Below are 12,618 nucleotides of genomic sequence, written 5' to 3' on the forward strand. Positions count from 1 at the left end.
TCAAAAAATCAATCTTTCTCTCGCACTCGGCTAACAAAGGGAGGATCTCTCTCTCGTCCTCAGCTAGCAAAGCAAGAAAGGAGGTCTCTCTCTCGTCCTCGATGAGTAAGGGCAAGCAAAGAGTGAGAGAAAAACAAGAGGTGAAGCAAAGCAAAGGGCTCTCTCTCTCAAGGCACGACAAGAGGATACGAGAGGAAGGCATGAAGGCTAACCTCGGAGGCAGGAGAAGTAAATGTGGAAGCAAGTGGAAGGGATTTCCCTCAAAGCAAGGTTCTTGAACCTCGTTTTTTACCTAACCAAAGACGTGAAGCGAATGATAGCAATTAGTTCTAGAAATTCAACACAGAAGAATTTTTGTTTATCGACGAGCAATCGGTACCTAATTCTTTCACAACTAAAGCTATCAACCCCTTAAGAGATTTTGAAGGAGTAAAGAGAGCAATTATGAATGCATCTTCATCATCAATTTAAACTTGAATACTCACCTTGGCAAATACTCGTGTCGTTAACAACCGGGTAAATTGTGTAGGGAGATTTTACTCCGAGTTTTTAATTTAGCCCAGTGACGATGTTGCAAATAGCCCACCTTGGCTATCGATGATAGTTGTAACTAAAGATCTACTCAATTAATTGATGATTACGATGACTACCAAAACTTTTAGTGTCCGTTGTTATCTCTTTCACACATCCCACAACTAGAGGCATGGCACCTACCCGGCTCACATTTCGAACATAGTGGAAGAAAATCTCTCTCTCTCTCTCTCTCTCTCTCTCTCTCTCTCTCATTGAGCCTACGAAAGGAAAGGGTTTGTTTTCTCTATTGGAGGACAAAGTTATTCAAGCCATATGTGAGCGCCTGCTACTCTATGGTTACTGGATGGCCCCCTAGCTTCCCAACTGCAACCATTGTTCAAGGATGTTTCCAATTTGCATGTTGTGCTAGCAATCCCAGTGTGCCCCCGTGTGCTCTTCGATGGTCAACAGGGCAAGTGTGGGCCCAAGTTGGCAATCAATGCCCAGCATCACGTTGGCAAACAGTGGAGGAGAGGTAGAGTGAGCATCTCGTGGCTACAAGCATTTGCAATCACATGGATGCTAGTCCTTTCTTTAATATATAAATAGATAATTAGATAGCTGCAAACACGCTTTCGTAAAGGTGTGCATTTATAGTTGAATAAACACCATGGTTTTGCACAATCTCGTCTATAAAATCTTGATCTTTGATATAAATTTGTTGTAGTGTGTAAACACTTTAGAATTAACATTCTAGTTGCATGTAGCTTTGATACGTTCACACACTTGAGGAGATGGCATTTTTCGAATCACTACTAGCAAAGCAAGTCTCTTTCTTTGACAGTAGCACACACCTAGTGACACAATAGTATGTGCTTTTTGAGCAAAAGCTAAAATGTTCTCTTATAGAAAAGATTATTGCTCTTCAAAATTGAAATGTTTGTTTGGTGACCAATGCAAAATTAATCAAGCGAAAGATGAATATTTGGACTGTTATTGACATGGAAACTTTTGGGTTTCTTCCAAGTAAAAGAAGAGTAACTTCGCTTCATAGTTTCCACTATTGTAAGACCCTTTGATGTTTGTTTAGTCAACATTGAAATAACCTCCACATAAATATCGAATTCCACACATACTGATGAATTGAGAATCTTTTCAATTTGTATTGATTTTTTCAAAGTTGATTTTCAATATTTTCATAAATTAGATATATCTTTAAAATTATAGCTTTCTTGAAATTTCCTGTTGATACAAACTTAATGCTTTCTTGAGACCCTCCACATGTCCCACTCCGGTTCATGGGGTTTGAGTCCGTGGGGAACATGGGGTTTGAGTCAATGGCCTCACCCGTGAGGGGCAATGACCACTTTGCCTACCACATATTTCTAAAGCATGGGGATCGTAATTTACTTAGGGCACGGTGGGATCTATGGTGGGGGGTTTGTGGGGTGAAAATTTGGGTGGCACATCCTAGATTACAAAATTACTTAGGGCACATCCAAGTCATATGATTGGAGCCCCTTCCTCCTTTTTTGGCACTGCAAGAGGCGACGACGGGAGTCTCACTCGGTAGGTAGTGAGTGGATCCATCCAAAACACACTTTTGCATTGCATAATATATGCACATTGTGGTGTAAAACAAGAAGCCAAAAATAAAATAACGAAGCTTCCCCTTTATCGATATGTTCCAAGAGTTCCAAGCCTAATTTACCTTTATTATTTGTTACTATTCAATAGTTTAGCGGCCTCTCTCTCTCTCTCTCTCTCTCTCTCTCTCTCTCAAAGGCTTCTCTTAGTTTTAGTTTTGGAGTTTTTTAACCTTCATGTAGCTGCGTTTCGCCATATTATGTTAGTTTAGTTTAGATTCACCTCAACATGAAAAAACTTCTGAATTTTTAAGCTAAAGTTGCCAATCAATGAACAACCAACTGAAACCATTGTTCGAATGAGTCAAGTGACAAATAAACAAAGGCAAGGATACTTGACAAATCGATATTATATATATTCAACATTAAACCAAACTAGTGATAATAGGATATTTGGCAAATAAGTAAACAAACTCGAGAGAGCATTTTCGTCACATCAAAAAGGTTTGTGATACTAATTGCCATTTAAGCTGGATGCTTCATAGCATATCAGCCTATTTTCGAGTGAGATAAATAAAGAGCCGTAGTGTATTGGCTAGCATGGGCATATTAGTGAGAGATAAATAAAGAGCCGTAGTGTATTGGCTAGCATGGGCATATTGGTAAAAGGCTAGCGTGTTCGCCTTCAAAATTATTCCTCCGACGACCTCCTGCACAATTCAATATATTTGTCAAAAGAGCCTAAGAATAGAAAGAAACATGAGCAAATCATCCGAGATGTTAGGAGGGTTATGCAAGTAGGTTTGTGGCTCTCTTTCTTTTTGAAGGGGGGTACGCGTTCGCGCGGCGTCGTAGGAACATTCCCTAAAAACCTACAGGAAGATACTAGGCCTAGCTCTAGATCTAAAGCCTTCACAACAAGTATTATCAACGACAGGAACTCTAGTGTGTAGAGAGAGAGAGAGACGTACAGCAGGAACCCGAAAGCTTGCAGACGGACTTTATGTTGGAAACGCCCTGCTGGTTGATGGATCTTTTGAAGCTGTCGGGGATGGCACTGCAGAGGCAGGAAGCGCTGGAGCTTTTGAGGAGGTTGCAGCACCCACTGTTTGAGGTAGGCTTGGGGGGGTTGGACCCTATCACGTACTTGCTGCATTGGCTGTAGAGCGACTGAGTGCTGGGGCAGCCAGCTTCGGCGGCGGGCGCCGTCCAAGTTGCGCCGGCGACGAGCATCACCACCACCACCATTGTCACAAGGCGGGTAAGGCCTCCATAGCATGAGCCTTCCATCTCTCCTCTCTCTCTCTCTCTCTCTCTCTCTCTCTCTCAATTCTGCTCTCTCTTCGACGCGCAAACACCGACTTGTCTATGATCCTCCAGCCTCCATTTTATAAGAGCCCCAGCCTCCCCCCTTCTTTCACTGGCTCTAGAGTCTAGCCTCTACCCGAGCGGCCCCCGCGCTTCAAACATCTCCATCACCGGCCGGGGACTGCTTTTTCCTCGCTGCATTCATCTGCCCACTGCCTCTCCCGACCGTACCGCCACAACATCATAAAAGCCTAAGTTCCTGCTTAACACGCACACAGTACAACAGGCTCAAGAGTCAACCGCCCATCTTTGCGCGACAAATTTGTACCTTTAAAACTGGGCCAAAGAGAGCTTTTACCAGGCACCTTACTTCTAGAGTCTAGACTCTAGTCCGGACTCCCGTGCCACATGGCCAATGACAAGGGCTGTACATCTCTTCAGAGCGTCTGTAGCTTTGCTAAATAAAGCCTGTGGAAGTGTGACATGACATTCCACACATGTAAAAGCTGCACGCCACAGCCACTCCAGTTTCCAAGGTTGTCCTTGTTTTCTTTGTTGCTGTTTCAACTTGCTTTATGTTTCTGGACATAGAATTGCGGTGAGGGTTGAACCGAGGACCTCAGGGACAGCTTACAAGTGACACTGTGACAGGCCCGCGCTCCAGCATTATCATTCTAATCTCTTAGTCTTGCCTTAAGGTTGACAAGCATATTGCTCGTTTTTGGGTGACATTCAATTTAGTAAAGATATGAGCTACCCTTATCAAAAGACAAGAAATCAGTGAAAGGCTGTGTTTGGGTTGATGTTGGGTTGATGTTGGACGGAGCGTGAGAGAGAGAGAGATAAGACAGCTCTGTGCTTTCCCCTTTGCATGAGCAGTACGGGCTGCATGAGCCGACGTCGTCTTTCCCCTTTCTTCCCCAACTGAGCAATATCCTCTGTCTTCTCCTCCCTTTTACTACCTCGCCCCCTCCTTCTAGGGGGGGCTGGGTGTAATGGAGCTATCAGAAGCCTTGCGTAATGGCCATGGCAAGACACCCCAAGAAGGATCTGCCTCTCAGCCTCAGCAGGCTAACCTTGTCCCTAACCTTCTGTTTCAGTTTCTACCCAGAAGTCTTCAGATATCCATCACAACCAACACGAAGCTCAGTGGAGCCTTCTTGGGACCTCACCCTCCTTCATATGCGGAAATGGTGAATAAATCACAACCCTCTGCTTTCCCCACAGTCGGAATGTCAGAACTCAGACCTCCAATGCCTATTCATCACCCGTCGAACTTCTATCCAGGTAACGACTTCTACCCTCATGATAACTTTAATGCAGAGTTTGTGGTTGGCATTCTGTCAGAGAATGTTAGAGACTTCTCTGCGAAGCTTCAGAAGGGACATGTTGTAAATAGTGGGCTGCAAGAGAACAATAATATAGGAGGAGAACCAACCCATGCCCAACATACCCCTACTCCTTGTGATAATTCTCATGAGGAGGATGACGTTTAACACTACTAACTCTTCTCAAGGTCTGTCCAATGAAGAGGCAATGATTATCCCCAAACAAGAACTGGAGCTCTGGCACTCACAATTACAGGAAAGGGTTGTCATTGGTCTTCTACATGGAACTAGACCTTCGGTGGAAGCCCTAAAAAATTGGATGGCTATTAATTGGGCGAACAGGAACATCAAGGTCTCTCATGTCCAATACCTACCTAATAGCTATTATATGTTCTTCTGTGATGATCCTAGCTCTGCACTTCACATTATCAGTCAAGGACAAAGGCTAATCAGAAATGCTACCCTTTCAGTCTTTAATTGGTTTCCTGGCTTTAACCCTAGAGGTCAAAAACCAACCAAAGCGCCAGGAGGTGCAGCTTTGGGCATAGCAGCTAAATACAACCACCTAGTGACAGCCCAACACTCCTCCTAGAAGGGCAGTTGGATAGCAGTATCCCTTGGGCAACCTTTTAATTACACTCTTGTCTCTGTCTATGCTTCTAATTCATATGTGGAAAGATCTATTGCCTGGGAAGAGATCTTTAACCTCTCAGGTCCTTCTATGATGGTTGAGTCTTCTCTTGACAGATGGAACCAATTGGGGCCTCCGATGAGAAGCTCTGAAAAGGCAAAATGGGAGCAAGTCCTAGTGAAGCACAACCTTGTTGATTCGGAGAATACTGGGCACACCTGGAGCAATAAACAAAATGGTTCATGCTATAGAGCAGCCAAACTGGACAGTGTATACATGAGCTCCAGTTTAATGCAGGACTACTGGCAGGTAAACTGTTATAAGGATAACTCTATTGTTCTATCTGATCACTTGCCAATCATCTTTGAACTTCAGAAAGATGAATGTATATATAAGGCAGGCTGGCCTCATCTGTATCAATCATTGCTTGCTTTAGACGTTGTCAAAACTAAATTTGAGAATATTTTTGAAACTGCATTTTGTACTCATGTCTCTGCATTCAAAGCTTGGGATAGAGCAGTTAGGGAGACCCAGACACTTCTTACTTGTTTTAAAAAGAAAGCTAGGACCATTAGAGAAAATAGAAGGATGATGATAAAAAAAAAACATAGAAGAGCTTGAAGCTCTGTCAGGTCCTAGTAGTCCTCCACCCCCCCTCTTAGATGATCTAAAAGCCAATCGTAGAGAAGAGGAGCTCCTAGTTGTTAAAGCCTCTCTCTAATGGACGAGAATTCTGGGCAGGTAAAATCAATAAACCAGATAAGCAAATGTTCAATCTGCTTAAGAAAAAGAAGATCAGAGACTTCGTCCCTCTACTTAAGGATGAGAATGGTCTTCAGACAGCATCTCATAAAGATAACTTAAAGTTTGCCAAAAACTATTTTGCTGATATTCCCCCCCCCCCCCCCCCCCCCCCCCCCCCCCCCCCAAAAAGAGGGGCTGAAATCACAGTTGCCAGAGCCACTATTGCTAAGGCAAGAAAGAAAAGTGTGCCTGAGGCTACAGCTAAAGTGATGGATCAGCCCCTAACTGAGGGGGAGCTAAGAAACACTATTGATGCTTTAAAGGATGGTAAATCTCCAGGCATAGATGGAATTCCAAATGAGTTCTTTAAAATATATGAGAATTTTCTAATGCCCTATCTCTTGTCTATTTGGAAGGAGGCTTTAAAGGTAGGAGCTCTCTCTACCTCTATGAACATTGGTGTCATCAAGCTCATACATAAAAGAGGGGAAAAGGAGGACCTAGGTAACTGGAGACCCATTACTTGTCTGACTTCTATATACAAAATCTTCTCTTTGGCCCTAGCTAGAAGGCTGAGTGAACACATGATGCATATCATTCTTGCAGAGTAGAAGGGATTTATAAAGGGCATATACATATTGGATGCAATCATTACTCTATGGGAAGCCATGGAGTATGCACAGGACAGTGATCAAGAGTTCCTCTTCTTTAAGATTGACTTTGATAAAGCCTATGACAGAACTAAATGGGACTTCATCTTTCAATCCCTGTTTGATATTGGTTTTGGAAAGCCCTTTATAAAATTTGTTCAAATTTTATTTGGAAATGCATGTGCAAGAATTGCCGTTAATGGAGATTTATCTGAGGTGTTTACTTTAAAGAGGTCTGTAACATTTAATGGCCTATAATCTTATGTGTAGCGGAAATTAGCATGAACATAGTGGGCATTTCATTAGAATAGATTCCTAATGAGAATTACAAGAGTGCTTGGGTGGAGAGAGCAACAAAAAGCATAACACCTAGTTAGATAGCATCGACAATACTTTCAAAAGAGAGAGAAATTAAGCTATTGACAACAGTTGAAGACCGGATTTGCATGGAGCCGGTCCCCCCTCCAAAAGGCTTTGTATTATGGTTTCTCCCATCAAGAGAGACATTGTACAATACAATTCTTTGTGTTCCTTCAAGACTAGCTAGTGCAATGAAGATGGAAGCTTCATACACCAAGCAAAACACTTAATCAAACACAACTTGAATTATCCCCGTTCTCAGACCCAAGACCTCACACACCTTCGAAGATGGTGAGAGCTAGCAGGGTATGAGAGTAGATTGAGAAGAAAAAGAAGTATCTTAATAGAAAGATGTACATCTCCTCACATAATCACTCATATTAGCATAGCTTAGCTTAGTAATTAGCTTGGTAGAGAAGATGAGCATGCATTGAAGCTTGGCTCTTGGTTGGATTTGCATCCATATGCCAAGAGAGTGTTGATGTAGGCTTCTATCTCACAAGCTTGGAGTAGGTGATGAGCTCTCCATTAAAGCTTGGGAGGAGATAGAGTATTTTCTCTTCACACATGGTCAAGTGTGAGAGTGTGTGTGTCAATGCCAAGCAAAAATCAGCCCCCCCTCTCTCTTGGGCGAGCCCTAGCTGCTAATTAGGTCTGGCTTTTGCCTCATTGGACCTCCCCAGGTCAAGCCAATAGGAATTAAGCAGCATAAGTGATAGCCTTCTGACATGTGTCCCCCTTTCCCCTTTTGTGAGAGCTTTAGGTAATTAAATAATTAAACTAAACTCTCATTGGACCCCTTTGCCTCCTGGCCAATAGGAATCAGGCAAGCCATGGGGCTCCTGGATGCTCATTGGACCCCTTGGGAGACTGCCCAATAGTCTTTTAGGAGACTTAATTCTCATTGGTTTCTTTTATTAAATGTTTTTAAATTAATTAAACTAGATTTACTCTAGCTTAATTCTCATTGGTCCACTTCAAGGGTCTTCCAATAGGAACTGGGCACACCTTGTGGTCATCTGGCCTAGGGAGCTGACATGTGTCCCTCATTCCCTTTGTGTAAAGGGAGCCTGTGTGTGTGTGTGTGGCTTTCTCTCTCATCCCCTAGCTTTGGGGCTCGCCCCCTCCCATGTAGGGATGTGCAAAGACTTTTAGGGCACACACAAAGCATCCAATTTTTCCTAGGGTTGACCTTTGGACACAACCTTTGAATTTTGGAACCTTAGCATTTTGGAAGTCTTAATGGGCTGAACCTTAGGGTCTTTTTGGCCCATTGTTTCACATGGCTCTTTTGCAGATGGCCCCCCCTTTGGATCCCTACTGTGGCCGGTCTGCTAGCTTAACCAATATTCTAGCTTTTTCTCCCTTGGCACTTCCCCACATTAAATGATCAGTTTAATATGAGAAAATCATTTAGGAGAATTAGATATTGATTATTATGACATTACCTCTCTCTTGAAATCATAGTCGTCCTCGACTATGGTGTAGAGAAGATAAAGCATATGCATGAGTCCTTTTCTTAGCGGGTAGAGGATCCCTATGTTACCCTACGACATCATTCCATAATGGATGACTAGTCCATTTGGCGCTTGAGAGCCTGAGGCTGCCGCAAGCATGTCTGTACATTAGTCCTATCAGTCTTCCATAGTAGAGTGACAAGCTCTACTTGGTGTTTGGGAGACGTCGTCTCCGCAAACTTGATCTAAGCATGCATACTACTTCATTTTTGTGCACAAATAAAGAAAAAGAGAGTCTTATAAGACAAAAATTTTGTTCATTTTTAACATTTTGTACATTTGCTTACTCTTGGGAAGCATTGTAAGCATTGACAAGGTTTAGGTTATCCTTTAATTGTATGCCTTGCATCCATCTAGCATCTTCAAAAGGATAATTCTTAAACTTAATAAGATATCGTCGGATAGTCTTACCGCCTCTTAATACCTTGTCTTCATGTCGGAGAATGGACTCGGGCTGCAGCACCTCCTCGTGGTCCTCGATCTCCGGTGGGTCTTCAATAGTTGGTTCTTGAGGTGGCTCTCCTTTGTAAGGCTTTAATAGGCTCACATGAAAAGCATTGTGTATGAGCCAATGATTGGGCAACTTAAGTTGATAGGCCATCTCATTGATTGGCCTAAGAATCTGGAAGGGACCATAGTACCTTTTTGCTAGTTTAGCATAGTACTTTTGGTGGCCCGTAGGATTCTTGCCCGTCGTGTGCCTTAATCGAGCCTTGGGAAACTTTAACAAGACCCAATCGTTTTCTTTAAAGGCTTGGGCTCTTCTGTGCTTGTCAGCAGTAGCCTTTTGCCTTTGCTGTGAGATAGAGATAGCATCCTTAATCTTTTGGAAAGATTCTTGTAGGTCTCGGCTATACTCATCTGCAGCGAAGATCTTCCCATGTACCTTAAGTAGCAAGGGACTTTTTGATCTTCCCTCAATTACCTCGAAAGGTGCTTTTCCTGTGGAAGTATGTACAGTGTTATTGTAAGCATACTCTACTAAAGGTAAGTACTTCTCCCATTGGGATCTTTGATCTACTTCCGTTACATAGGCTTTTAGTAGATCGAGAATGGTTAGGTTAGCTATTTCACTTTGGCCATCAGTTTGTGGATGATAGGCCGAAGAGAAGTTTAGCCTTGTTCCTAAATTCTCAAAGAGACCCTTCCAGAAATTACTGGTCATTCTAGGATCTCTATCCGACACTATGGACATTGGCAAGCCATGGTACTTGAAAATTTGTGAAATGAAGAGGGTTGCCATTTGATGGGCTTTGATAGTCTTTTTGACAGGTATAAAATGAGCTTGTTTACTGAACCTGTCTACTATCGTCCATATTCCCGTATTCCCATGGATAGACTTAGGCAATCCAAAGATAAAATCCATGGATATGCTCTCCCAAGGTGAATTAGGGATTGGCAAGGGTTGAAGCAATCCAAGTTGCTTCCCTCTATCAAATTTTGTCTTTTGACATACCACACATTTGGAAACATACTCGTGTATGTTCACTTTCATGGTAGGCCAATAGAAATATGTTTCAATTCCCTTTAGGGTAGACTGAATCCCTCTATGCCCCGCATATGGGGGAGCATGAGATTCATACATTACTTTCTCACGTAGTGAGTTAGTAACGCATAGTCTATTGCCATAGAGAAGATAACCATCTTGTAAAGTAAATGGTTCTTCTTTCTTCCCTAATGCAAGGGCTGAAATCACATCTCTAAAATCGGGATCAATAGCATACTCATCTATCATTGAAGATAGATCATTGTGAGTTGCTATGGAAACCGCATTCACTCTCGGTCGTCTTGAGAGTGCATCGGCTACTTGATTATGCTTGCCAGCAATGTGAGCAATATGAAAATGAAATTGCGAAAGGAAATTTGCCCACCTCATTTGTTTGTCGGAGAGCTTGGTCTGCGTCATGAAGTACTTAAGACTTTGGTGATCCGTTCGCAGAATGAAAGGAGTCCCCAATAAATAGTGCTTCCATGAGTCTAAGGCATGTAGAACTGCAAGGAGTTCTTTTTCGTATATGCCTAGAGCTTGCTCAACAGGGTCGAGCCTTCGACTCTCATAGCCTATGGCGTGCCCTTCTTGGAGCAAAACAGCCCCAAGGCAATCACCACAAGCATCACATTGGACCTCAAATGGTTTTGAGAGATCCGGTAGTGTAAGCACAGGTTGAGAGATAAGCTTTTCTTTAAGCTTTTCGAAAGCATTGTTCTCCTTAGCAGACCACGTATACCTAACATTTTTCTTTGTTAGGTCATGTAATGGTCCCGCAATTTGTGAGAACTTTTCTATGAAGCGTCTATAGTATGCACACATACCTATAAAGCTTCTTAGTTCATGAAGATTCCTTGGTTTAGGCCATCCTTTTATTACCTCTAACTTGGATGGATCCATTTGGATTCCATCTTGAGAGATAATGTGACCTAAATATTGAATCTCTTGCAAGAAAAATTCACTTTTCTTTCGATTAACATAAAGTTTATTCTCTCTTAAAACTTGAAATATTACCTGGAGGTGTTGCTTGTGTTCCTCCAATGAATTAGAGTAGATGATAATATCATCAAAGAACACTCCAGTGAAGGTTCGATGAGGCCTGAACAGCTTCTCCATCAAGCGGTTGAATGTGGCTGGTGCATTGGTCAAGCCAAAAGGCATGACAATGTATTCGTAAAGACCAAATGTAGTACGAAATGCGGTCTTTACAATGTCTTGATCAACTATCCTTATTTGATGATAGCCACTTTTTAGGTCAATCCTACTGAAGTAGGTCGATCCTTGTAGCTTATCAAATAGGTCTTCTACCCGTGGAACGGGAAACCTATTCTTGATAGTGATCCTATTTAGTGCTCTATAGTCGACACACATACGATATGTGCCGTCTTTCTTTTGCACTAATAGCACAGGTGAGCAAAATGGAGATGAGCTAGGCCTAACCATGCCCTTCTCAACTAACTCATGCACTTGCCGCATAATCTCCTCTTGTTGAGCTTGAGAAACTCTATAAGGAGGTTTGTTAGGCGGTGAACTTCCTGGAAGAAGTTCAATTGCATGGTCGTCATTACCTCGTTTAGGAGGTAGCTCACAAGGGATGTCGTCAATAAAAACATCTTGAAACCCCTTGAGAAAATTGGATAACTCTAATTCCTTTTGGTTGCTTTTATTTTCTTTTGCTAAAGCATTAGGTTCATTTTGAGAATCTTTAACAAAAATCATGTACACGGAAATAGAGCTCTTTATTGACTTGTTGAAAGCTGGTGTATGTACAATGGGGATGGTGTTACCCATCTCCTTAGCATCTATATACATGTCCTTTTCCCTGAACTTAAAGGAGATTCTCCTTTCAGGAAATTTAACATCGGCAGCCAGGCGGTCAAACCATGGTGCCCCTAGGATTACATCCTCATGCTTGAGAGGAGAGATAAAGAAGTCCTCTTTGTCCACATAGCCTTGGACATGAAGCCTCAATTTCCCGATTAAGGGAGTGACTGAAGCTTCTTGCCCCTTGAAGGCACTGTCTGCGGGTAGGATATCTCCCATCTCGTAGGATTGTATGCCTAGCTTGGTGGCTAACTCCATAGATATGAAATTGTGAGTAGAACCAGGGTCAAAGAGAATAAAAGCATCATGTTCTCTTACCTTTCCCCAAGCATGGCATAGAGGAGATCCTTTGTGGTGAGTTTGGTGAATCTCCTCCTCTTGGATTTCAACCAAAGAAGCTCTAGGAGGATCTTGGCGGTTGTTCTTTTGGGGACAAGCGCGGTACGCATGCCCTTGTTCGCCGCACTTGAAACACCGGTTATCTTTACGATAACGCTCAAGCTCTTCAGGAGAGAGTTTATTCTTTCCTTTGTAAACTCCCTTCTCTTTAGCTTTGTTGGAATTGCCCTTAGGAGACTTTTGGACATTGTCCTTCCCCTTAGGCTCATTGGAACCCTTGTTTTCCGGGGGCTTATTATTTCTTTTACCCCCCGTTTGGAAATTGATTC

The 12,618-nt window shown here is 42.6% G+C and overlaps 2 protein-coding genes across 3 annotated transcripts in view; one reads left to right on the forward strand and one right to left on the reverse strand.

Annotated features, from left to right (window-relative positions):
• Positions 1 to 2,491: 2,491 nt before the first annotated feature.
• Positions 2,492 to 3,469, reverse strand: LOC147425962 (uncharacterized). The gene is made up of 2 exons (XM_086498135.1): positions 3,071 to 3,469; positions 2,492 to 2,809 (listed from the first exon to the last, which is right to left on the reverse strand). Exons 1-2 carry the CDS (start codon positions 3,376 to 3,378, stop codon positions 2,791 to 2,793), a joined length of 327 nt encoding a protein of 108 aa, XP_086354261.1. The 5' UTR covers positions 3,379 to 3,469; the 3' UTR covers positions 2,492 to 2,790.
• Positions 3,470 to 3,783: 314 nt separating this feature from the next.
• The window catches only part of LOC147425963 (uncharacterized), a 46,606-nt gene continuing 37,771 nt past the window's right edge, over positions 3,784 to 12,618 (forward strand). Inside the window, exons 1-2 of one of the 2 annotated variants that reach the window (XM_086498134.1) lie at positions 3,873 to 4,694; positions 5,483 to 5,837. In XM_086498134.1, the coding sequence (XP_086354260.1) occupies positions 4,403 to 4,694; positions 5,483 to 5,508 (318 nt within the window). In that variant the 5' untranslated portion in view covers positions 3,873 to 4,402 and the 3' untranslated portion in view covers positions 5,509 to 5,837. Of the gene's footprint in view, positions 4,695 to 5,482; positions 5,838 to 12,618 lie in introns of those variants that run through there. The other variant, XM_086498133.1, reaches the window with a different exon arrangement.

The sequence above is a fragment of the Adiantum capillus-veneris genome, chromosome 24, assembly GCF_014529385.1.
Source record: "Adiantum capillus-veneris isolate H3 chromosome 24, ASM1452938v2, whole genome shotgun sequence".
NCBI lineage: Eukaryota > Viridiplantae > Streptophyta > Polypodiopsida > Polypodiales > Pteridaceae > Adiantum > Adiantum capillus-veneris.

What these genes read in the sequence shown, in the direction of transcription:
- LOC147425962 (XM_086498135.1), bottom strand. Translation starts at nt 3,378, where the DNA reads ATGCTATGGAGGCCTTACCCGCCTTGTGACAATGGTGGTGGTGGTGAT.